This window comes from Taeniopygia guttata, chromosome 3 (assembly GCF_048771995.1).
Source record: "Taeniopygia guttata chromosome 3, bTaeGut7.mat, whole genome shotgun sequence".
In the NCBI taxonomy this organism is placed as follows: domain Eukaryota; kingdom Metazoa; phylum Chordata; class Aves; order Passeriformes; family Estrildidae; genus Taeniopygia; species Taeniopygia guttata.
In genome coordinates, this window is record NC_133027.1 from 53,270,152 (window position 1) to 53,297,715 (window position 27,564).

Here is a 27,564-nt window from a genome sequence, read left to right on the forward strand (position 1 = left end):
GGACTTCACATGTGACTACACTCTAGGATGTAGTTTCCTGAGAAGCACCCCCATACCGTGCATGGTCAGCACAGACGTTTCTGTGGTTTGGTGGTTTGGTTTGGTGTTTCTGTGGTTTTGACTATATCTGGTCTGGACACAGATATAACCAAAAACGCTTGGTTTGGCTGATTTAATTTCTCAGACCCATCCATCAGCTGAGTACAAAGCCAGGGCAGTACCAGACATGGACTGCAGCTGGAGATGGTGGACAGGACTCAGCAGTCACTTGAGCGGCTGCGATATTTTGCTGCTGAACACAGCAGAAGTGAACATAATGCAGGAGTCTGGATGTGCCTGAGTCTAAGATGTCTTCTAGTTCTTGCTGTCCTTAGTTATGATCCAGGTTGGAGGCCTGTCTTTCATCACATAAGCAGCTGCAATGTGCCTCTGTTTATTACTCCTGCAAACACAGCAGCTGCCTTAGCTTTTCATAAAAAAAATAAGCCGGCTGTGGAAGAAGACATGATGATGATGGTACCTATTTGACACAATTATTTAAAATTGAGGGAGTGGAAAGAATAGATCCTTTCTCAGTTTGAGTATGGCTTGTGGGTTTTGCCATTAGGTGTGGTCTGTAACAAGTGGGCTGTTTGGCACAGGCTCAGCTTGCCTTGACGCAATCAAGAGCAAAAGGAGATGCCTGACTTCCCTTTGGTAGTTGTGGCTCTTGGATGAGAGCCTTGCTCATGGCTCCTTTTCCCAGGACCATTTCTAATATAAGCATCATAACATGTGCTGAGGTCTGCAGTGCCCCTTCAGAAAACCAAGTACTTTCTGTAATAGCCTTGGCAGTGCAGTTTATTCCTAGAGAAAGACAGATCCACTGCACTGAAAACTGTTGGCTAATTTTCAGGTACTCTCACGAATGTCTTGGAGGCAATTGAATAAGCTTTCTGGACTCTACCTTTTGTCAGTTGGCCCATACAATCACTTTGGGAAGTAGTGCCTGTGATTAATCCAAGCTGCTTGTGCTTCATTTGATGGAGGCCTTTCCCAGCTTTAGCAATTACTTCTTTATTTTATCTTTTTTAAAAAGGAGAAGAACAAGCTAGCTTCCACAACTTCTTGTGTTTTTAAAACAGCCTCCAGAACATCTTAGATCTTTGCTGGGCAGCTGCTCTCTTAATTGAAAAGCAGTGGTTTTAAAACAGGCCTTCTAGTTGTATCAGCACCCAGCTTGCAAACATGTGGTGTTTTCTCATTCATACAGATCCAGTGTCCATCTTGCCAATTTGTCTGGTGTTTCAAGTGCCACTCTCCCTGGCATGAAGGCGTTAACTGCAAAGAATACAAGAAGGGAGACAAGCTGTTACGTCACTGGGCCAACGAAATCGAACACGGGCAGAGGAATGCCCAGAAGTGTCCAAAATGCAAGGTGAGCTTCTCTCCCTTGGCTTGCAGGTAGTGGCTTCAAACTGTTCAAATATACATTTAAAATAAATACTTGTAGCTTCTGCTCAGCGTTGGAAATGAAATTCACATTTGCTGTGCAGTTTCTTGTTAATGACCCATTGAGAAAAACAGGTCAGATTTCTCTGCTGGTTCCTGCACTGATTCTGCAGAGTGTCTGCATATAAAGAAACATTATGGAAATTATTAAGAGGGGGCTTTGATGAATCGTAGAAATGTTTGGGTTAATTAATTACAAAATAAATTAATCCTAAAATAAAGCTTTAAAGAAATGGAAAGCTTTAGGGAAATTCAGTGCCCTTTGTCAGGTTTTCCAGAGAGTTTGAGTGTATTCAATGTCTGGGTAAGGCTGGAAATACTCTGTCAACAGCTTAACTAAGGGAAACTAAGACTTGGAAAAACTATAAGTTTTGTAGGATTTAATGTTATTACTTCATAAACTGTACCTTGAGGTGGGACTTCACAGGCCACACATCAAGTGCTGTGTCCAGTTCTGGGCCCTTCGCTTCAAGAAGGACATTGGAGGTGCTGGAGTGAGTCCAGAGAAGGGCAGCAGAGCTGGTGAGGGGTCTGGAGCAGAAGTCCTGTAAGGAGTAGCTGAGCCTCCTTTTTAACCTGAAGAAAAGGAATCTCAGGTGGCACCTCTTCATTCTCTACAACTGCCTGAAAGGGGGATGTAGGCAGGTGGGGGTTGGCCTCTTCTCCTGGGCAGCCAGTGACAGGACAAGAGGACATAGCATCAAACTGCAGACTGGACATCAGGAGGAATTTCCTTTCAGATAGGTTTGTTAAACACTGGAATGGGCTGCCAAGGAGGTGATGGAGTCACCAGCCCTGGAGGTGTTAAAGAAATGACTGGATGTGACAGTGCCATGGTCAGGTGACAAGGTGGTGATCGAAGGTTGGAGGTGATGATCTCAGAGGTCTTTTCCAGTGTGGATCCTTCCCTGAAGTCTTTCTCGTTATTAATTTTCAACACTTTAATGCAGTTCCATGCCCTAAAAATGCCATTTATCCCTTTGGAGATGAGAAGTATTTCCCACTACTCAGATGAGATGCAACAGCCCTGCATATCCCTGCCTCAGTTGCCTTTAATGAAGGCCACTCTTAAATTTGTTCATTATTTTTTTCACAGCTACCAACAAAGTAGTAAGTCAAAAGCTGGACCGTTTCATAGAAAATTAATATTGAATGAGAAGATTTACTTATAAACATACAAAGAATATGTAACACTTTGAGCCTTACACTGTGCAAATAATAAAATGTTCATCAGTTCACTCAGTGTCATATTTTAGTCATTGAAAAGGAAATGCCTGTGTTACCATAGCTTAAAATTGAAAGATTTGAAAAGAGAGAATCTGTAAAGCTCTGAAATCAGCAGCTGGTTGTTTAACCTTTGTCCTGCACACATGTGACCTTTTAACAGTTTTTGCTGCTTGCTTTTTGGTAAGAGTTGATAGATTTGAGTCAGTTCTAAAAATATTCACTTTCTGGGAAGTCTTAAAGTAAAATACTTACTTCTTCCCACTCTGAAAGAAACAATCTGTTTTGATTTTTTTTTTAAGAAAGTGGACCAAGCAAAAAAAATATGTGAATGTGGAAAACCAGGGGTGGTAAGAAGGGTGATAGCTGGAAAGAGAAAGGAAATAAAACTGCTAAGTCTAACATTCAGCATGTATAAGTTAAAATTTAAAATGCCATGTTTAAATATTCAACTCTTTTCACCATCTTCAGAAGAAAAGGCTGGACACTTGAAACTTACATGGCTTGTTACTAATTCTGAAGCATGAGGTTGCATGAATTTGACTGCTAAATTAAAAAATACATGAGATTTCTTTTCTTAATCACAGGAAAATAAAACCTCCTACATGGTGGGAGGCAGTATGGAAACTTACAAAACTAGCACAGAAAAAGAACCTCACTTAAGTCCTTCCTGGTAATGTGGCACTGTAAATGAATATTGAAGAGGCAATTCAACCTTGTATTAAATTGTGTTGTTACCCCAAACCTTGATACTTTTTTCTTCAGAAGAAAAGTTCTTCCTGCCTACAATGTCCAAAATGTTTCTCTCAGCATACTGTTTATTTTTAAATCAAATCTATAACCTGCAAGTAATCAAAAGTACCACTTAGCTGGCAGTTAGTTGAAAAAATACATCTTCAGGTAGTTAAAAAAAAAAAAACCAACAAAAAAATAAAAAAACATGTTAAGCAGTATCTTCATCAAATCTTTAGTAAATGTCTGGGCATGTAGGAAAAAGCATTCTGACAGTTAGCAATTTGAAGTCAGGGAGATTAGATATAATACTTCTCTGCCTCCCTCTCCCATCCATCCATCCCTCCCTCCCTCCAAAACCTGTATATAAAATAACATTGAATCAGATGAGAAACATATTTCCAAATAAAATAAAGAGTGACAAAAAAATTTTCTAACACGCCATTTGATTTATCTGTGTTCTAGGTCCACAGAAGCAATGTTTCTGGTGAACACATACTTTATTTTTAACATCTTTCATATTTTGGTTGAAAACTTTCAGTGGCCAAAATTGGCAAACAGATTGAGGAAAGTCAATATTGAATTGTGTCTAAAGATATTAGTATTTTATCTCTACACTAAAACTGAAATTAATAGAAATCAATGGTAGAAACTTACGTAGAGGTAGTTTCTTTACTGAAGTAGTATGTAATATTACTAGTAACTTCCCAAGTGTGATACTGATTACAGTGTAAACTGTGACCATATTTTGCAGATAGCTTCTGGAGATAATTATTTATACCTACAGATACATACACACACTGACTCTTTTTAGCTGTACCATGGAGAAATTGAATGCATTATCTTCTCTGGGCATGCAGGTGAGAAAATCAAAACACACTTGGGGGTATGTGTATACAGAGGCAGATCCTCAGGCAAATATGAGCATTTCAGTGGTTTGGGTAAGTAATTTGAAAGAACATAATCCTTTGTAATGTCAATATAGCAGGGACTGTTAGCTTAAACTTGATTACTTTTTCCTGTAGTAGGATACAGCTTTTAGCACATCTAATAGGAATCGCTTGTATTTACCTGGTCTCTCCAAGATGTGTTTACGTAAGATAATCAAAATGTTACACACAGTCCAAATGCTTAATTGTAGATTCATGTTATGACTGTGTGTCAGTATGGAAATACTGAAAAAAATGCTACTTTTTTTAACTGTATCCTTAATTTCTTTTGACTTTTTTTTCCTTAATACAGGCTTTTCCAAATTTATTATACACTATTTTGAGAGTCAGTATAGACCATTTTTCTCAACAAGACTTGTCCAAAAAGTGCTGGTTTTGTTCTAGAGTAAGTTGGCTAATAAGTGCAAATTTACTACATTATTGGATGTCGTTTGCCAAAATTTATAACATTATTTGTCTTTCCCCGGTACTGTTTTAAGGGCTTATTTTTTATAACTTCTTGGTATGTTTGCAACAAAATGCTTTTGTTTACACAAGTGTTTTTACAGTACAGCAAGCCAAGGAAGTACTCCATGTTGGTGTTATCTTACCACAGATTTCAAAAGCAGCACTATCTCAGGAAGCACCGCATAGCATCTCTAGCTTAGAAGGCTTTGAACAGCAGCAGAAATTTAGGAACAAGCATGGCAATGCAAATAAAGGAGTGTGTATTTCTTATCTGTTTTGATTCCTGTAAGTATTATCAAATAATTCAGGGCATAGTTTTGGAAACACTCTGCAAATTAATTCTCATCCTCTGGAGTCCTTATTTGTATACAAAGTGATAAAGCTATGCAGGTTTTTTTTCAGAGGTGGAGGAGATGTGGCCACTCATCCTCAGAACTCTTGGCAGTGATTTCCCTAAAGGATTTCTATGAGAGGACATGTAACATGCAGAGGTGGTAAAATCAGGGTCTGAAATAGCCACTGTGCTACTTCAGTTGTCCTGCTTAAGACTCTGAACTGGATGTGTTTGCCCTTGATGTGTAGTTTTTTCCCCTGTTGTTCTGGAAGCTATTTTTGGGTTTCTGAATGGCTAACCTTCCCCTGTAAGGTGAGCGTACGTCTTTGGTTCTGAGCAGGGCGTGCGTGCAGGATGAAGCCTGTAGCTTTGACTGAATGCATGGAGGCAGAAACTGGGCTTGCAGTGGCCACGCTGCAGGGGAGCCTGCAGTCACACAGCGCTGGGCCCCGCACGGCCGCAGCTTCCCGCAGCCAGCGGCATTCCTGGCCCCACGCGTTCGCCAGCTGCCCCCTGTGCACTGTGCTGCTGTCAGTGGGGCAGGAACACTCGTGAGATCTGAGCCATCAGTGACCGTTTTCTCAGCCTATAGATTCGTAATCCATCCCTGTCAGTGGATTATCTGGAGGGCACGGAGGCATGCCCGTGTGAACCAGAGATGAAGTTGATGTGCTGAGATGTCATGTCTTAGGCTTGAAAGCAGCCTGACCAAATGATACAAAGTTCACCTGGCATTGTCAGTTGCAAGGCATGTGATAGGGAGTTCAAGCCCTTTTACTTTGTTTGTTTCTAATCAAGTTTTTATTCACTGGAAAAAAGGAAAGTTTTTGCAATAAAAAGGTCTAGGCGAGTACAGCTGATTGTTCCAGATTCGCAGCATTTGAAGACAGTTATATGTGCAGATGAGGATTGACTAAAATGTTTTCATGGTTTGCTTTTTGAAGAAGCAAATATGAAGTGCATGTAGTTGCAATATTTGTCTGTAAGATGATAAATCCTTATCAGCTTCTTTCATGTTTCAAGAGGACAGTATGTCTGGAGAATTTGGGGCAGGAACAGGTAGATGGACAAATGATTCAGGAGTAAGGCATGACTTTACTGGAGCTGGGAGGCTTCTAGGAAAGCATGGGTAGAAGGATAATAGGCAGTTTCTAAGATGTGGATATTTCTGACAGGAATGGTAGAACATAAAAGGCTATTGCTAGCATCTCTTTGAAGTTCTTACTACCAAAAAAATTAACTTATTTTTGGAACATGAAGTAATTTTTGAATCTAGGGTTTTTATAGGTTCCATGATTCTACAGAATTACAATTAGGATGAATGATAACTTAATTGAGCTGGTAAATTAGAGAAGAGAGAGGAGAATTCAACAGTCTTGATTAAAAAAAAATAATAAAACAACCAGTTAATTCTCATTAGTCACAAAATCTAGTTCCCTCATTTACATTTTTAAGATAAAAGCAGCAGATGAGGGAAATTACCCTTTAAATTACAAAAGTCTCTATTGTTGCTGTCTGAGTTGGTCCCCTGAAAAATTAATTTGAATTAAATTTTTAAGTTAATTTGTCAAAATACTTTAAGTCACTATTAAAATACCTTCGTTTCAGCTCAAGTTAATCTGAGGAATGACAGTAAATAAACTATGGCTCCAGAACTGGATTCAACATCTTTTTTCACATGTAACCTGAGAAGTAAGAATTCAAACTGACAATGTAATGTCCCTTTTAGAAAAAAGTGTATATCTTCTTAAGGTGATATAATATTGGGTGGAGTTCTCTTTCTGCTTTGCCTGCTGTCAGTGCTTAACTGTGAAAGTTTTGAAGTCAAGTGGCTTATAAAGCTCATCAGCAATGGTGTTTTTTCAGATGCTTCTGAAAAACAGGACACCTGTAATACAGCAGAATTCCTTGGAGTAAAGGGGTATGTTTGCTCAGTCAGACAAATCTACTAGAATACTTGCCCACTAGAAAGCTTTTTTTTTTTTTAATAGCCCAGCTCTCTCTTTTGTGAATATTTTCCCATCTTTTGTATGAAAACAGTGTTTGAAAGTATAGAAAAGCAAATCCTGAGATCACTACTGTGGCACAGGGATGCTGGCAGGTGTATCTGGAACTACTTTTACCTTGTAACTTTTACCACGAGTGTTGCAGGTGGAAGGCATCACTTTGTTATGTGGATAAGTTGCCAGTGTAAGTAGATGTTTGGGCAAGCAGGGTAAGCCCAGATCAACACCAAAGAATAAATGCATTTGACCCTCTCAAGAATGTCAGATACCCCAGGAGTCACAAGCTTCTCTGGAGCTTGCTGAGCTTTCAGTGTCTCAGATTCTTTCAGGGCCACTGAGTGGTCATGTCATGTCTTTGCTTGTGCTTCCCTGCAAAATAAATACATGTAGGTAAGTATAGAAGGTTTCAGGAGGCATTGATTTATCTGTTGCAAGTTTCAACAGGTGAAATTCAAATTGGGTGTAATGGAAAAAAGTATTCCCCAGTGGATGGTGAAGCGTGGTATAGAATGCTCAGAGGCAGCAACATACCCATGCTTGGAAGTTTTTTAAGTCTAATGAGATGAGACCTGGAGCAATGTGATCTGTCTGGAGTTATCCCAGCTTGGAGTTAGGGGTTAAAATAGATGACCCTGAGCATCACTTTCAACCTCAATTATTAGACTATCTACAATTCCACTGTGGAACGTGGTCTTGGAATGCTGGATGGGGAACTATTTGTGCAGGCAATCAGTAGAAAGATGGCTATAGAACTAGGGCAACCCTGTGTCATGCTGTGCTGTGGGTATCATGAAAGCTTAGTGTAAGTTTTTATTCCACATATAGTTTGTGGATTTTTTTTTTTGTTATTTTTTTAAGAAGGAGAAAGCATTCATAATTCTCAAATCATGTACTGTAACAGCAGTGCCTTTCTGGTGTTTATTACAAAATGCCAAATCAATTTGTGATGGAAAAGGGAGTAGAGCCACAGGTGGCCTAAGAGGGAAACCCATCTGGGGAGGGGTCAAACAGAGTTCATAACTATATTCACTGTGTTGCTTTTATTTTTAATGAAGTTTGGTGCTTAGATATCTACTTCAGCAATAAACCCAAAATATCAGTAAGGGCAAAATTCTCATCTGATATGAAGAACATTTAAACAAAAAAGGAGGGTTATATAGGAAGTGGTAATCTGGAAACAATAGTTTCACTCACATTTAATGCTCTGGAACATGCCTCAGAAAACCATTATTGTCTTAAGCCAGCTGCAGTATAAATTAATGCAAGTACTGAATTAGCAGGGGGTTGCTTGCAGCTTCTTTTCATCTGGCACATGAACTGCCCTGGGTAGCGCCCGCTTTCCTGTGCTTGGGAAAGGGGGAAAAATATTTCTTTTTTCCTTTTGCTCATACAGATCCACATCCAGAGAACCGAAGGGTGTGACCACATGACCTGTTCACAGTGTAACACTAATTTCTGTTACCGTTGTGGGGAGAGATACCGCCAGCTCCGCTTCTTTGGAGACCACACGTCAAACCTCAGTATCTTTGGATGCAAATACCGCTACCTCCCCGAGAGACCACATTTAAGGAGATTAGTGCGAGGCTCTGTCTGTGGTGAGTGGATTAATGCTCCTTGTGGAGAGCTGCACAATGAAGTGATGGGGGGATAGGGCAATTGCAGTTAAATTAAAACTAGTGGTTTAAAGGATTGGCTGGACTGGTTGTTTTTCACTTATTCAAAAGATGGCTTATTAAATATATTTAAATATATGGCACTTGCCCTCCCTTTTTAGATGGACTGTGTAAGATTAAGTATTGTGTACTCTTCTGATAGCTTGTTTCCTAATTTTTTTATAATACATAAGCAAACCGTGAAAGTGCTGTCAATATGCATGTCACTGGCTGTGTTCATTATTCTCAAGGTATATTGGAGAAATGGGTCAGAGGAGAAACCTTATTTAAATTAACCTTGCTGTAAGTCTGTTTGAATAAAATGCTCTTTGGATTTGACCCTGATCTGAGTAGAAAAACTCAAGGTTTTTCCATATAAATAGGAGGACACTTTTAACTAGTAGCTTTAGTTCAGATAAAATCAGCTTGAAACAAATACAACTTATATACATTAATTTTGCTCACAAAAGTATGATGCTGAAAATGTATTTTTATTAAACCAAAAGGCACTCATAATTTGCTTTTGAGCCAGATAGATATCTGTCTCAACCTATAGAAGCACAAGATAATAAAGTAGACTCTTATATTTTGTGATGTCTTTCATGTATGTGAAGTTCAGTCATTGTAGTGAGTTTACAGCATATAAGGCAACCTATAATGTTACAAGAAATGGATGTATTAACTGTCAAAAAATGGGTACCTGTCAAGGAAAATAGAACTTTCCATACTTTGAATTAAGGCATAAAAGTTGGAGATGACTTGTAGTTCACCTAGGATGAGGAAATGCTTTGAGCTTGATTGTAGAGGTAAAGGCAAGAGACAGAACATGTGGGGAAAAGCCAACCTGAGTGAAAGCATTACTCCTGAGCCAGACATGTTCCAGTAAGAAAACTAGGTGGTTTCTAGAGTAACATAAGAACTGACACACAAGCTTGTAGACCTGGGAATGAAAATGCCCATCTTGCTGCTCTGCATTGTGGGAGATTTGCAAACCTAGAATGCTTATTTTAAAAAAATGGCAATATGTCATCCAAGCCCATTAGTTTGACCTTAGGAGCTTGCAGGGTTTTGTAACAAACTTTGAGAGAAGTGATTTAAAGATATAGAAATAACTAGAAAGGAGATAAAAATTGAAGATGATTGGAGGTGCCTACTCTGAACATTTTGTAGAGATGAATTGAAACACACCAAAAGATCTAGTCTAGATGAAAGACAGTGCTGGCATTAGGGCACATAAATATAAATGTTTATTAAAAATTCGGGCTTAAATTTCAAGAACTATTTCAAAGCACTTAGTAAGATTTCAGAAGAGCATTCAGCAATAGCCACAATGGCAAACAATGTAAGCTTTTTTTAAATAGATCTTGTTATATTTGGTGTAATCAGTATCTGCTGTAACAACAGATTGTATTCATAGACATTACCAAGTCAGTGCTGCTCACATGCAGAATCATGGGTAACCTTACTAGAATGATAGAATAGTTTTGGGCTGAGAGGGACCTTTAAAGGTCCCCTGCAATGAGCAGAGCCATCGTCAACTAAATCAGGTTGCTAAGAGCCCTATTCAGCCTGGTCTTTGGATATTAAAGCTCCATGGTAAATATGTGTATGCTCATATTTACAGGATCACACATAGATAAGGTATAAGATAATTTTATTTTCATCTCCTATTTGCAAGTGTACTTGTGGTTTGCATTAATTAATAAACCAAGAAAGATTAGCAAAGCTCAAAGCCTCAGATTACATTTCTCATAGGGTTTTCTGTTAAAAAATTCTCTCCAAAACCCCAAAATGATGTATTTTCTCACAAGAATGGTCATCATCTGAATAGAGACAAAGGTATTTGAATCTGTCAGCACATGTAGTAAGTGCCCACCTTTTTACAATAGCTTGTTAACACTCAAGTTGACAAGAATTCAGAAAATTCTTCATCAGTACTTTTGACCTTAAATCACTGTCATTTCTACAGCTCTAGATTTGAATATTGATCCTGATACTCTATGAATAACTACCAAAATACTCCAGAGACCTAACAGAACTCATACATGAAAATAAAAAATGAAAATATTTAGAAATTTGCCTCAGATTTGAATTTGGGAATCGATCTCACAGCTCTTCTTCCATTGCAGTAGGTTTTGGCTGTGACTTGCATGTGTGACCCAGTCTAGGTTTTTGTACTCTTTTCCACACAAGTGTATGTGTGGATTTTCACATTGGTTTTTAAAAATGTGTTATGTTGCTATAAGATTGTACCTCCTGACCTTTTTCCTGACCTTTTGAAGAAGATATAATCCTAAACTATGATACAGTTTGCTTGTGGATTATGCCATTTGCAGTGCTGGAAATTTGCTAGGATCATCTATCTTTGTAAAACAGAATTCAACAGAATTGATCTGTGGCTGTTAATTTGGCTTGTATAAAGGTCTGCCTAATGGGTCTGTCCCCGGCAGTGGGCAGTTAGAAATAAAATCTCACTCCTGTTTGTTTCCAGTAATCAATGCGTTAGACGCTTTCTTAGTTAAGGTTTGTATCTGAACCTTTGCTTTACAGCCCTCAGTGGATAGATTCTTCACTTGTTTTAACAGTACTTAAATTTAAATTTTCCACAATATTTCTGGTAGAGGCTCTAGGATTTCACTATGCGTCATGTGGACAATGTCCTGGATTTTTTTTGATTCCTGATAATTTCATTGTCTACATTTGTTATCATGGTATTGAGCAGATAATAATAGCTTGCTGGCCTTTTAATATAGTTCTTTTATGGACCGTCCATCAGATTCTACTTTGCCATGATATTTGAATTATTTTTTTGTTTTATTTGTGTTTTATGTTTTGAGATGAAGCTTACTAGTCTTAATCACTTAAAATCAAATTTAAAACCCAAAAATCTTGAATTCCAGTTAGGGATCACACCCAGGCTCAGGGAGGTCCCAGTAGCTAGAACTGAAAATATAAATATGTAAATACTTTATCAGGCAAAAGAGGAGCATTATCATCAGTAGGTATTACTGCACAAGCCTGGATTTTGGTTCTGTTCATCTGAAAGTCAGCAGAAGAAGAGATGGTATCAGAGATGCCATTAAAAGCATTTTAGTAACATGTACTGAGAAACAAAGGTTGGATTTCCTGTGGAAAAATGCTTCTGCTAGTTAGCTAAATAGTGGAAACGAAAGGAATGTTACTTGGCTATGTGGGAGACTGGTGAGGAGTTGTTAGATATGTAGGGGTTTTGTATGACTTTTTACTTTATTGCTGTGGAGAAGAAATACTTTAATAAAAGTGTTTTTGTAGTCATGTGGAATGATTTTTTTTTTTTTTTTTTTTTGGTTGTTTCTAAAATCTGGCTAGGTGGAGTGTGCAGAAAGATCACTGAATGGCAGGCTGGCATGCTGTTATGATTTCTGTTGAGGAGCAAGTGTATACAGTTACAAACTGCTCTGCAGTAAAAAATAAGGGAAAAGTATCTATGGCAGCATAATTTTAAACTTACTTTTCTTCATAAAGCAGCTGTTATGTTAGGGTGATAGTAATCATGGGGACAAGAAAACCTGAGAGCAAAAGAGATATCTGACCTTTCTTTCCCTTCTTTAGCCAGCATGGTTTTTAGAGAAACTGTCCTGTGACCAGTACAGTGGATATATTACCCTAAAACCTGTAACTAAACCCAATGTTACGCAAGGGAAAAGTATTCCCTCATGCTTCCTGAAATACTTTTATTATTTTGCAGAAGAATGTGGTTCTCTGTATCACAAATAAGGCAACCCCTCTGAGACACCTGCAAATACAGTTGTATTACCACAAATGTTTGCCTATTCATGCTGGGCCACCCAGTAGAGAAATTGTTTACAATTAATTTGAGTGCAGTTGTACAAAAGTTCTGTTTCAATTGCTTTTTGTTAAGTTACCCTTAAAAGCTAGCTTGGGACAACAACAAACTGGCTGTCATGGCCTACTGCTGACATGACCACAAGATTTTATTCAGCTCTGAGACAGGTATTACATTTGCTCTCTGTCTCAGTCTCAGAGCTAACAGATGTAGGACAGCTTAGTGCCTGCAGCAAACAGCCTTAGTTTCAGTGACATTTCTTGGTGTGTCATGATTCCCTCTATGATAAAGAACCTCATAATCTTTTGCACTATGACAAATGATGTTTATCAAACTGGAATTAGATATAAAGTAGTTTTCAATTCTGACACGTAAAACTGAGCATTTTGTAATTGTTTCATAGAATGCAGATAAAAACCATTGGAGCAAATAGTACATACCCGCTGCTTTGCCAGTGATTGCTGCTGTTTGTATGTACTCTTCCTGATGGCAACATTTGCAAGCCTAGTTCACCTTGTGTTGTTTGTTAATTTTAGTTTACAAAGGCAGAGACATATTAAGGATTTGAATGTGACAGATATTTAAGTAGAAAAAGTATTTGTTTTGAATTTGGGCTTTAGAAATGCTAACCAAAAGAAGATACAGTCTCACAATGATTAAGTAATTTTATTCTATAAGATAAATTATAAAAGATAACTTCACAGTACTCGTAACTTCATAATCACAGGCAGAAGGAAAGACACTACTCATGCTTTATTTCAGCTCTTTGTCAAATGTCAGTGAACGAGTTCTTGCATTAGCTCAGAAACTGTTCTGTGCATCTGAAAAGAAGTTATTCCAATTGAAGGCTAGTTTAGCCCTTCCCATAGACTCTGTTTCTGCATAATTAGTCACCAGCTCAGTGATCTAAGTTTTTAATAATTTTGGTACCAAACATAATCTTCTATCGTTCTAATTACATGGCTATTAATGAAGTAAGGAGTTCATACCTTAAGGCTCTAATATTTTAAAGCTTTACTTGTAAAGCTTGTAAATTGCTGAAGACTCTGGTAATGTTTTAAAACATTCTTAATTTCTTATTTTTGTACCTTTCTTGAAGTTTTCCACCACTTTATATTCATTCTTCTGTCTACACTTGAATAATGTATTTGACAAGTTCTGTGTGTATAGAACACAGCTCAGTGGAGTCCCAGGAAGGTATTCCATTAGGATACCTAGCAACTAGAGTAATACAAATATTTGCCAGTTTTTTTTTTTTTTCTTCTAGGAATTAATGTTTCCCACCCACTGCACTCCCATGAAATTTAAAAGCTATCAAAACAGAGCAATAAAAGGACCAGTTCATTTAACTGCTGTAAATATTTCCAAAATATCTCATTTTTCCTTCAGACTGCTCAAATTAGTGTCTCAGGTTATGGAAAGGTTTACCTCATTATTGAATGCAGTAATCCACTTGCTGAAATCTGGTATGAGTGACTTCAGGGAGGGAAGAGAGAGGTAACAAACTCAATTTTTCTCCCATTCTAGAGGTGACCTTTCAAACACATACCTAACTTAGAGATTTGCAGAATTTCAAGTCCCTGCTCAGACTGCTGGTGTATCAGTAAAAATGCCTGCCCTCCTGCATTTTCATACAGTTTAGTTAAGGGATGTCTTTGACCCAACTGCTCAGCAAACAGAGCCAGGGAGATTCTTCCATTGAAAATGTGCAGTGCAGGGAAGATAGCTTGGGTTCTGGTTCAGTTTCAAATTCACTTTTTCAGCAAGACCCCTGCCTTCACTATGTGAACTTCTACAAATCATGAACTCATCAGAAAGTGAAGAATATGAACATGATTTATTTGTTCTTGGTCTTATGCTCTAGCAAGTATGCTGCTCAACATCACTGCCCTACTCATGTAAGAGCTACAAAATACCCTTATAAATGTAGATCCAAAATAGACTTGGCTGTGGTTTGACTTAGACCTGAATCACAGCTGTACATGAACACTTCACTGTAACCTTTTAAAGTGAGCAGAAATGTATTTAAAGGTGATGGTCTCATCACCTTGAGCTAACCTAAACTTTCCAAGATGCTAGTTTGCTTGGCGTCTCTCCAGGCTGATTGCTGTGCAGTAGGATTCCGGAGAAGCCAAATTATAGTAGCTTTATAGCTATCATGTTCCTGTCAATGCTTGAGGGATTTCAGAATGGAAACAGAAATAAATGCAAGCTGTTAATGTATGAAATAAGCTGTGCTCAGAGAGTTGTTGTGGGTGAAGAGGGCAAACAGAAATGCTTGTAGGGAGCTTGACTGCATGGTGATAGTTCTGGGTGAATTTCTAGGATGGAATTACAAATAGGAATCCTATTTTTAGAGGTAAAAATATTATTTTTTAAATAATTAAAATATTTTATGATTTGAAATATTTATGAATTGTTAGAAAGGAAAAAAGAAAACCTTCTTTGAACTATTTAAAGAATTTTGCATTTCAGCTGGAAAACTACTCATTACACCCCTAATATTGGTTCTGGGACTGGCACTGGGAGCCGTAGCTGTTGTAATAGGTAAGAGTTACATATGTGAATGAAACTAATCCTGATTATGCAGTCGCTTTCTCTAGATTACATCTCAAAGACATGGAGACAAAGTACAGATTTCACAGATGCTGTTTTAGTATTAAGCACATTACTTTTTTCTAAAAAAGGGGGGTTTGTTTTAATTTATGCTTACTATATTTTTGTTCTAATTTATTTAATTTTCCAAATAAGCATCTTTAACTGCTGTAGATAAACTACCAAAAAGTCCAGAGTAATTTAAACGTAATCCTGGGGGCTGACTGACTTGGACCCAGCCTTATAATCGCCCTATTGAATCACAATTTTATAATCTTGGTCATGTGTATGATGAGATTTTTAGGGAACTAAGGCTTAGTCCCAAGAACTCAGCTTGAAAATGCAACAGCAACAAAGAAGCAATTTGGGATGAGTCAGTCTCAAAACATGATCCAGTGTGAAGCCTGCCAAATTGTATTCCATAACAAAAACTGGTACTCTGAACTCACTTGATTACAGTATCAGAGCTCTGTTAATGTGATTGTGTTAACATGGACAGATATTTTAGCAAAGCTGCTCTTTGCCTGGCTTAACTGAGTTTTCCCACAGGAAGGAGATTAGCTGTGACAACAAGGTATAATTTTGCTCATGTGAGTGCATATCCACTCTTTATGTTGGCAGCAATATGTCATTGAGGGATCATGCTGCTTCACAGCTCTTCATCAAACTGCTTATTCCACTGAAAACTTGCAATGCATGCCCAGCCCTGAGGTGTGTTGGAATGTGGCTCCTTTATTTTGATGTAATAAAGCCAAAATACACCAGATAGCTATATTAATAAGGTTGGAAGTAACCAACCTATAAACAAAATACTGTTACAGCTTTTCTTGACTACATCTGGCCAAATAAGGAATATTGCTGCAATTTCTGTATTTAGACCAACCATCTTCACTGAAGAGAGTGAGCGGTGCTTATCTTAAATATCTATTCAATAGCATTTTAATGCCAAAAATTTAAACAATAAAGGCTTCTTAGTGCCAATAAATCTTATTTTGGTCTGCAATCTGGTATAATCTATGGTGGGGGAAAAAACCCCACTTTTTTATATACTAAAAATCAAGAGGGTTTTGCAGTAATATAGTAACAACATTTGCAATAATAATCAGAATGCCATTGAAGTCTCATCCTAGCCTTGGCTGGATAAGATATGATCAAGGCCAGCAGTTTGAGCAGTTCCAAAAACATTGATTATTTATAGGAAAGTTTTGGTTTTGAGGTAATTAGAGCAATATTTGCTGCCGACCACTATTAGAGTAATTTTAGTTACATAGCTGAAAGCCATACTGCACCATTTACAAGGCTATTGAGCAAAGCAACAACCCTGTGATTGTAGTAGTCTTTTGTTCTATACTGTTACTGCAGTGTTGTTTGAAAAGAAAATCTTTGGCCATTTCAGTCACCTGGGGGCAAGAGAAAAAGGAAGATGCTTCTCATTTGGTTTTGAAAGAGTACAGACTATTTGACAAACTTTTTTTCACCTGAATGATTGTGATGTATTTATTTTATTTTTGTTTTTACAGCTTTCTCTCAAAAGACCTAAGAATAAATAGTACTCTGTCCAGGCAAGGATAAACACTTGATATTATTAAAGATAAACATTTGGTATTACTTCACAGTAGATGAGGATGATTGTAAAAATAATTAAAAAGTAAAACTATAACGTGCTGTCTCTATTGCATGTGAATCTGATTGAAAACTAGCTTGCTTACATCAGCTTTAAGTTTAGATCTAAGAATTTCCAGAGTGCTCTTAACAGTTTTATGTTTGTACCATATACCAAACAGCATGATTCAAAATTAAATTGTCAGAGGTGAGTGTAGGGTTAACAGGAATTTGTTGTAATGGAAAGAGTAAGTGTAGTTTAACTTATTATCAAACACACTGGTTGTTGCAAGCTAGTATTTTTTTCTGCTTATCCAAATGCCTGGTCTAAATTCTCCTGAGACATGAAAAGCTCTCTGATTACATATATCTAAAGAACATAACACATGCACAAAGAATTGCATTTAATTATGTATTTTTTCATGTTTCCTTCTTTTGGCAGGTTTATTTGTGTTTCCTATCTATTGCCTTTGTAAAAAGCAGAGGAAAAGGTCACGGACAGGTATGCCCTGGTGAGGATGGACATTACTCGCCTGAACTGAGCTGGTCCTGCAAGGGCTATCCGTGTTTTGTGCAACTGAGCAATACAGTGCTGGTTACAGCATCAAAGCCACCGCCCTGGAAGAAGGATGGGGGCTCTCCTGCCATCTTCCCTCAGCTGAAAACACTACTGCAGACCAGAAAGCCTCTTTGCTCTGGTGCACTCTCAACAAGATGGGACCCCTGGCTGCTGCTTTTTAAATGTTTTTGGTTGTGGTTTTTTTTTAGTTATTACTTTGGGGGAGTTTTTGAGTCTAAGTTTCTGAACCAGACAATCCAAGTCTGTATTGTAGCCACAACTCTACTACCGATTTGGCCTGTGAAGAAAGCATTTAACTGCTAACATGTGCTCGTTTAACTTCAGTGTCGGCCTTTAAGGTGGAAATGCTTAGAAGTGTTTGGACTCTTACTGTATACTGAGCATACTACTTTTGGTATTAAAAACTACTTCTGTAAATAACTTCCATCACACAGCATTCTGTTCAGCATACCGAAACCCCATCACATGCCAGAGCACGACAGCTGGTTATCTTCTGAGTCCTCCTGCTAGTGGAGTGCACATTGCCACCGCCAAACTGCAGTGCCTCAGAGGGAAATACCCTTAGTACTGAAGCGCCGAGATACTTAAGAATATGGTGATTGGTTTCACTTCAGTAATTTATTTATGACAGTCTATTAATATTAATGGTAGAGGGTGTGACAAGATTTCTTACAACAGGACTTCATTTTTGAATTCTCACAGTACAGAAAAAAAATCTGAAGGGTTTAGATAACAAGATGTGTCAGTGGCCTAATCTGTCCCAAGATATCCCTGAAATGTGTCTTCAGGGAAGCTGGAAACCTGCTCTTTTTTATTCTGACTTGGAATATGATAACACATGCTACACACTACCTATGTGAGGATTGACTTGATGAAATTTTATAACATAAATACCACATTTTATTTGTTTGTTCCCTTGAGTAGGCAACTACTACATAAGTCTTGGAGTATCCACTGATGTCTTGTGAGGAAAATCTGTGAATCCAGGATAAGGGAAGCAATCATAAATTCTTAGGAGACCACTTAATTCTTATTTTCTGCTTCCAGCATTTCTCTTCCTGTCACATGACAGTTCTTAAGAGAATATCTATCTTTGCTCTTTTTTCCTTAAGTTCAACTGTTTGTTACCAAACCTCTTTCTCAGTGCATCATGACAAAAGCAATGTAATTCAGCATAAGGAGTCAATTAGTGAGAATTTTTACACTTCTAATTTTAATCCAAATCTATCATACAAGTATCACGAAAAAAACTAGAATAAATTTGTTGAGACAGAACACTGAAACAATAAAGAAAGGAGCTGAATTTTAAAAAATCTACTTCATTCTGTAAAAATACAAGCTAATCCTAAAGAAGATTGGATTTGTACTGTGAAGGTACTTCTTTTCAGTTTGTGTGTTTGAAGATACACATATATTTATATATATATGTGTTTGTGTATATATGGGGAAGGAGGAAGCAGGAAGATGGAAAATGTCCTTAAGAGTCTATTGACTTCAAAATTTAGGCTTGCAAAAGACATATCACTTAAGAGGATATACTTTGTACCACTTTCTTTGAAAATTGTTGTTAAATCTGAATCCAGTTGCAATTTTTAAGCAAATAATGTTCTGCCCCACCAACATAATACTGTTACAAGATACTTTTGACTTTGAAGCCTCAGTGGAAGAAGCTGATAACTTTTGTTTACCTAGAAACAGAAATATCAGTTTACAATAGTTGGCTGGTATGCTTGTTTTCTGTCGGCTTCTGGTTTTGTTTTCTTGCATTTTTTTTTCTTCAAGCACACCATAGTAGTCAATAACATTTTAATAATTTCCATTTGAATTTAAAGGCATGTTTACCCTGTTATCCTAACAGTAGAAATAGTACTTTTCAAAGATTTTCAAATTAGGAAGGGAACAATGATGTCTAGAAATAAAATTCAAAAGCCTATTGTCAATGCAAATTCACCTGTTATTTAGACTTATTTTCTTCTGAGACACATCAGTTTTCTATTTGTGTTCTGTCTGAAGCTGGAAGCTGCCTTAAATTGGTTTTCGTTTTGATGGTTTTTGAGGCTATACATATCAGTTGTCTTTGGCTTACTCAGGGATTTTTATTCCTCTCTTTAAATGTCAAATAATGAAGATATTTTTGTATTATTTAGAAAAACCTTCAGACCTCAGAGAGCAAGATATATATAGATAGTTTTGGGTTTGCAATGCAGTCTATAACTTGGTGTCAAACTATTCCCCTTGAGAATATTTTAGTACTTGAGATTATCTTTACTTAACTACACAGTGGATTTATTTCCTTTCCTTTCCTGGTTCTGTATAAATGTGAGAGATATTCTTTCAGTCTTTGTAGCTGTTTTCAGTCTGCCATGTTTGCCTTTTTCAGTTTTTAACTAGAGTTCAGTAAGATCTGAAACTAAGATACTAGAATAAAGAACATAAAAGGGAAGATAATAGATCTGCACTTATTTCTATTCAGACAGTACGTCCTTGTGGGTGGAGAAAAGGAACATACAACTCGGCTTCTACATTATCATTTCATCTAGGCCATTTTGATTTTATCAGAACAGATTAAATCAAAGGGAAATGGTTCTTCATTTTCTATACAGAGCAGAAAGAGACATCTTTGACCTTGTAAAGATGAGTGAGTGTGTGCTTTTTCTGTAGAGAAAAAGGAATTACAATACTTTTTGCAATTAATTATTTTGTAATTGCAAGGAATTACAATAATTTGTTCTGTAGAACAGGATAAATGTTCAAGAAGCAGTCGTAATATGGATATGGAAGCCTTTTTCTGTCTGTATAAAAATACTACCACTTGAAAAGTACATAAATACAATTTTTATAAATATAATGTAACCTACTAAAGCACGAGAAGTAGCTCAGTACAAAGCTTTATTTAGTTAAACATTAGCTTTTAAGCAAATCATCACAGCAAACCTTATATGTATCAAAGTCACGTAATTTGTTTTAAAAACATTAATTTATTCATTTGAAAGAAACTGAATGGACTTTATAAGGAAATTATGTAAGTGTATTGCGTTTTCTGTAACTACTCAAAAGAAACCATCGGGCTGTTTTACTCCATGTTTATTAGCAGAAAACTTCATCAGGCAGCTATATTAACCTGCTAAGGCAGATTCCACACTACTGTATGCTGATCATTGTGGTCATTGTGTTTGCTTTTGCGACAGCTGATATTTAAGATTGTTTATCTTTGTGCAAGGATGTTGCTCATCAGTGCCTGTGTTCAGACTAGGAAATGCTTAAATCCGTCCACACCAGCCTTCTGTTTCAAGCTGGCTGGGGCTGGATTTGCCTGTGTGCTCAGTCCTGTGTGCGGGCACGCAGTCAGAGCTGGGACTCTCCCCATGGTGCCATGGCTGTGTGTCCCCCATCCTGCTCCTGCTGGAGGGCTGGCTGGACACACCAACCCCCAGGAGCTGTTCTCCCTTTCTCCACTCTGCAGAATTTAGTTGTATTTCGGTAGTGGGGTCAAGTCCCAGGGCCTTAATCAGCAGCAGGATCATTTTCTGACCTGTGGCATCTCAGAGCATAGTTAGGTATATGTACAGAGTTTATCCAGGAGCTTGTGACTAGAAAATAATTGTGCTTTTCCTTATGTAAGTCTATTAGCCAGTGAGGGTAATAGGCTGAGTAGGAACACAAGCAAGAAGCAGAAAAACAATTCCAAGTAGCTTTGTGCTGAGCTGACCCATCAGGCTAATTTCTATACAAAAAAGTCAGTGAGTCTTCAGTTCTTACCACTTCTATAATAAACAGCATATTCCTAGCTGTTCAATGTCACTAAAGTACAGTGCACTTTGAGTGATCTATTATCTTCCTTTGAAGCAGTGCAAATGTGTAAGGGAAGATTGTGTTTGGTTTTGATGCTTCTAATGCTGACTTCGTAACTCTTCCTGGTGTGTTAAGGAGTTTTGTAATTTACACCTATTTATTCATTATAAAAGTTTTACTTTATTAAAAATATTAATTTGCAGGGACTACTGCCAATTTTAACTAGAAAGCATTTTGGATCACCGTCAGGTATTCTTTTTAGCCAAGAGGCTTTTGGCTCTTCTAAAGACTGTCACAGTTTGGGTGATGTTAAATGGTGTGTAGGTGGGGCAGTAATTCTACCAGAGGATACAAATTCACCAGTGGTGGAATGGTTTCTTATGCCAGTTAGATTTGAGAAACTGTTTAATATTCAGTGGCCAAATAGATTGCCATGTAAATTCTTGGTTGGTTTGTTAGATTTTTTTTTTATTCAGTTGTGTTATTTTGTTTCTTGAGCAAGCCTTACAATCATAATTTTTGGTATGCTAATTGTACAGGTTCAAGTTGTGGATAAGAACCACAGATTGCTGTTACTATTATAATCTATATTAGATCTCTGCTGATGGAAAGAATCCTACATGAGGAGACTATTACATAATTTCTTACTTTCTTTTAATTTTTAAGCCTTATAGTTGTAGTGAGTCAGCTTCATTCCTGACATCAGTCACAGCCCCATTAAACCAGAGAAAACTATTTTTGTGCCAGTGTGGAATTTGGTCACAAATACTCTTATAAAAACATCTGGAAGCGTGTTGATAGCCATGGAATACCTGGTTCACTTCTTAAGTAGTGCGAGCTACTATGGAGCTACTCCTATCATTACAGAATGATGCCAATGGGTTTAGTCAGCACAGGAGAGGGAAGACGGTGGGAAGAATTTCCAAACAACATTCTCATTAGAGCAGATTGTCAGGAGAGGAGATACTAGCTTCTAATATAATAAAGAAATCTTAATGCTTTCAGTCACCAATAAAATTAGGAAAAAAACCCAAAGACAGTGTTAAATAGCATTTCTTCAAATTCTGCTTTCTTCAGTGTAACAAATAACAGCACACTGCAAGAAATGGAATTGCAGCTGTTCAGTATTTTTGGGACTTAACACTCAAACTTGAGGGTGCACAACATCTAAAAAGTTATCTTGCTAATCTGTTGGGTAGTTTATCTTGCTACTGTTAAATGAAAAGCCAGCTGAGCCTTGATTCTATTGAAAGTGTTTTCACTGTTGTTACAGTTTGAGTACTTAACACTCCAGAATATTTTTGTAATAAAACTAACAAATGCAGTTGCTTGCAGACTGAAGCTTCCTCTCTGATTCTTCCTTACCTTTGTGTGCATATGAGTTCAGGAACCATATGTTCTCTCTGCAGTAAGGAACAGACTGCACATATTATGCAGTTATTCACTGATGCTTCTCTTCTCTTGGCCTAGTAGTGAAATGCCATAAGGTAGGGAAGTGAAAACTGATCTTAGAGTGCATGCTCTGATTTCAAAGTTTAAAATATGTAATAAGTTTTAATTACTCCATAACAAAAAATAAATACATACATTCTGAAACATAATTCCAACTGTTAATTTATAAATCTGTCTGTATAACACAATAGTCATAATAGTGATGCATTTACTAAAATATGCTTATAGTGAAAAAGAAAACCTTTTTTGGTGCTTATTTGGCTTATCAAAACATGAAAAATTAATCTGAAGTGTTTGGATAGATTAAAGTCAGAAGAGAAGCTTATTGTGTAAAAGTATTTGTTTAGCATTAATGTGAATTTTGCACATGTCTTAAACACAATTGCATGCCAACCCCATTCAGTTCTCACCTTGTTGAAAATTTGTCAGACTGAAAACAGTATTTTTGAAATTTGTAACTTACTGTCACAGAGCATGACGTTATTAACACAATGCCACATTTACCTCATTTTTAGAAGATAAATATATTTACAGAATTCAGAGAAGCTGTTCAGGTGTTTTAAACCTGTCCTGTAAAACTATGATGCAGTCAGAAAACATCTTCATGCCTTATGCCAGCTCTGGGTGAGCAGATGGATTCAGTCTTTAGTCATGAGCTATGTTTTTGCATAAAAAAATGGACTCTTAAGAGTTTTACATATCAATTTGCATCCTGCTGGTTTGTATCCAGAAATTGCAAGGACAGGGATAGATTTACATTTCACTGTTTACCATCTCATAATAAATTGTTTACCATGTTTCCATTGTTACACACTTTGTTTCTATGTGCTCCTTCTCGTTCTAAATTTCATAATTTGAAATTGACTTGTGAAAATGGTGGATGATCAAATTTGCCCTGTAAAATGTGATCGTATAAGAAGTTGCTTCATGAATGCTTTGCTGAGATATAAGCAAAATAATAATTTTGTTGTATTTACTCAAAAGCAAGATGCTGAAATCTATTTTTCTTCAGGGCTTTTAATTTTGAATTTTTTAAAAATTTACTTAAACAGTACAGTCGTCTTTGTTACATAACTAACCATCTGAGTACAAAATAACATTTTTGGGTATTTGTTAATTCTTGTCACTATGGTAGAGATGAGAATAGTGTTGATAAAAGGAAAAAATTATCTCTGAGGAGTACAAGCTGAATTTAATTCCATGACAGTTTAATGAGATGTCTTCTCTTGCCCCCATCTCTTGTTTTGTGTATTTTAGGGTGAAGCGTTCCCTTTAAAAGAGGTTTAATTTGAATGGCAAGGAATGAGGGTAGTGTGATAATAGATCACACCCTTTTTAGTGTTGAGGCTTCTGGCACAACTAGGGTGCTGGCCAGACACTGTGGATTCATTTAAAAAGCAATTTCTAGTTCTGCATTTGGGCAGCATGCAAGCTAAATGCATCAGTGATGGGAACTTTTTGTGGTGTATTTATGGGTTTTAAAAACTGGAGGACTGCAATGCCCATGAAATCAACACTTGAATTCCAGTATTTAGTGTTTTGTATAATGAGGGATTTTAAATGTGTAAGTGCCTTATTGCGTGAAAAAAATGAAAGGTGTTCATACCCCTAAACACAGCAATGTCTGTGGACTCTTAAGCCAAAGTAATGAGTATTGGTTTATTGAGAAGTTGACAAATATTGTATTAGGCAAGAAGTTAGTCTATCATAAAAGTAATCTGGCATGCTTATTTTAATTCTGATGATCTCATTTTTGTGGTTTTTTTAACTTGCTTTTTGCCCCTATCCCTCCTCCTGACTTCTGTCTTCCTTCAGACTTCTGCAGAAATGCATCATAAGTTGTTAGAGTAAGTCTGGCTCCTCCAACATAAGAAGCCATGAGTTTTCAACCACTGAAAGAAATGCAGCCTATTAGAAAGGAGAATTAAGCACAGCCTGTTGTGGCTGTACCTGCCAGCTTGGGCTCACTCCTGCCTTGTTCACAGTAATTGTTAGAGGTGGAAGCACCAAGGAATATGGCGCATGGAGGTACACTGCAACTTAAAACAGATTGAGAGCATTTCAGTGTTATCCAACTGGAACTAACGTATCCTGTTAATACAAGTTTGCAACTCCTCTGGGGTGGGTGTCTCAGTGGACAAAACCATCAATCAAGATGGTGGCGCAGCTCTGGGATCTCTGCCCAGCCCTTCACTGCAAGGTGGGAGGTGTGATCTGGAAAAGTATTACTCATTTTGCCATCTTCTGATAGCTTCAAAATGGGTGTTGTGGGGTTTATTTCTTCTTACCTTGTTTTCCAGAAGGCAGTGGAATTTACCCTTTCGGTTCTAAACTTACTAAAGGATCTGTTTGTTCTTACTAACATTGATGCCACTATTATTGAAGTCAGGAATAAGTTAATTTCTAAAACTACCTTGAATTTCATGAGCTTATGGTAGCAATTATCTGTCAAAAAATGAAGTATAAAAGGTAATTATAAGAAGGAAACTGAGTTAATGGGGGGGGTAAGAAGAAAAATTATGCTTGGAAGGTCTTATTTTTTATAGATTCATGATCACAAGATGGTTTTAATATGTTCAATTTCCTCCACTGAGCATTTATAAAGGAAAACAGGAGAAATTAAGATGAGTATCCCTTTGAACCCTTTTTTTTCCTGAAACCCTTGAGTTGTTCAGAACTGTAGAAGGGGCTTTTTCTCCACCCTAGAGTTACTAATTGGTAATATAGTTGTCACATACTGTGAACACTTAACTGTAACTGTTTAGTCAGGATTGAGCTTGCATATTTAAAGGTTTTGGTGTTAGGGAATTTGATTTAGAGCCATACTGCAATAAAATTATAAGTGACTTATTACATATCTTAATGACTTCTATTTCAGCATTATCTCAAGATTTAAAAATGTGATCCATGTATAATCTATTACATAGAACATGCCATGAGTCAAAATACTCCTTTCACCTTAATAGTTTATTTTTACTAGTTATTTCCTTAAATGAATTTTTTTCTATCCTAGAACCAGCATTCACACAACCAAAATGCTGATAAGATTTCCCCAATACCTTTGTCTTGCATTTAGCTAAAACTATATTTTCTGTTGCCTAGTATTGCAACAATGATATTTTTGCTGTAATAATTTCATAAAATATTCTGTAGTCTTGGGCAATATTTTACAAATAATTCATCTTCAAGTTGGTATTTTAAATGTATACCAATAATCACTGTTGAGTGTGCTACCTATGTGGCTGCTTTAGTTCATGTCAATGTTTTGTAAGGATTATTTCTTGCTGCCCTCTTCAGAGTGCCTTTAGGAGATCTAGAAAGATGGTTCATTGAAGTCTTCTGTTGAATCTACCATAGTAATGTCTGATCTTTAAACTTGTCCTGATGAATGTATAACTAAAATTTTGTTCTTTAAAAAGCTATAGTAGACACAGGTTGCATATGCACATGTTCATGCATGGATACAAGGGAAGGTATTCTGCCAATGTTTGTCCTGCTGGACAGGACCTTTCGAAAGTAAGTGAATTTTTTAACAGTTTTATTTTCAAAATGTTACCTCACTAGTTTTCAGTAGTAGATATGTCTCTGTATTGCTTCACTTTGCTAAATACAATCACGGTAGGCAGTTTAATTTTTAAAAGACTCTGATGAATCTGGTGTTCGTATGAGACTGAATTTCGTAAGACAAAACTTACGGTACTTTGTTTCCTTTAAAGGCATTCCTTTCACTTACACTGACATCCCAAGCCCCTGTTAGCAACAGACTGAAAAAGTGCTTCTCCATGATGAAATGGAAGAATGTAAAGTAGTATTTGAATGCACTCCACCAATCTTAGAATCAATATTCAGAAATGGGGGTGGGGGGCAGTGGATTTGATTTATTGTGGGGAGACATGCATTGTAGAATTCGTTCACTTGCACACAAGGGGTTTTACAATGTCATCTAGTAATGTCTACCTAATAAAGTTTTGAAAAAGAAAAATAAAATTGCCTGAATGTTTAACTCTTTCTTTAAGCAATTCTATGCATGAAGGATAGTTGACAATCTACAGGGAGTCTTGCTTAAATTTGTAATACTTTTTGTGATATTTATATAATCTTTTTAAAAAATCACACTAAATAATTTAAACTTCAGCATCTTTGTGTTCTCAAACCCTTTACATTGTATTAGAGTCACTTCACTCTTTGGGTGCTGTAGACACTGAAAATGAAAGCAGAGGTAAAAAAGCCAGTTTACTGTGGTGAATTTTTTAATATAAAATACTCTGTGTTGTGTGGTGTCATCTCTGACTACTTCTTTCAGTTTTAAAAGTATTCTAATATGCAACACAGAATTTTGCCTTCTCATGAAATGTTAAAGTGTTAGCTTAAAATAACCAAACACAAAATGAGGAGAAAATTGCTGGAATCCAATTTTCCCGTTCCCTTTTTTTGACTACTTCATAAAGCTATATCACTTTCAAAGGGTTTCAGAGAAAGCAGTCTGTAGCTGTAAACTTGAAATAGGTAGCCCATTAATTGAAGCAGTTGCCTCTTTTCTCTGGAAAGGAACCGGGTTCAGTTTCCTTACTAGATGAACTGTCAGTATTGATAGAAAGTGTTTTCTGATGTGTTGGGGATTTCTGCACATTTGTGAACAGCCACGCAAGGTATCACCATTCCCTACACTTTGTTTCTGTAGGAAATAAAGCTGAAAACAAATTCCCAGTGGAGAAATAATCAGCAAAAATCTTGAGGCTTTGTCCCTCTTGTGGAGAAAAAAACCTTTTAACTCTCTCCCCAGGCCCCTCCAAAATAGTCAGGATTTGCAACAAAATGTCAAGGACATCCTTCCAGATATTCCTTATCAGCAAGATTTCTAGTGTGCAGTGTGCAGCAATG

General features: G+C 37.0%; 1 protein-coding gene across 3 annotated transcripts in view; it reads left to right on the forward strand.

Moving 5' to 3' along the window:
- RNF217 (ring finger protein 217) overlaps positions 1-26,670 on the forward strand; it is a 64,070-nt gene extending 37,400 nt beyond the window's left edge. Inside the window, exons 3-6 of one of the 3 annotated variants that reach the window (XM_012572657.5) lie at positions 1,253-1,417; positions 8,578-8,779; positions 15,138-15,209; positions 17,302-26,670. In XM_012572657.5, coding sequence (XP_012428111.2) covers positions 1,253-1,417; positions 8,578-8,779; positions 15,138-15,209; positions 17,302-17,375 — 513 coding nt within the window. In that variant the 3' untranslated portion in view covers positions 17,376-26,670. The other 2 variants (XM_072926847.1, XM_072926848.1) reach the window with 2 other exon arrangements.
- Positions 26,671-27,564: the final 894 nt, after the last annotated feature.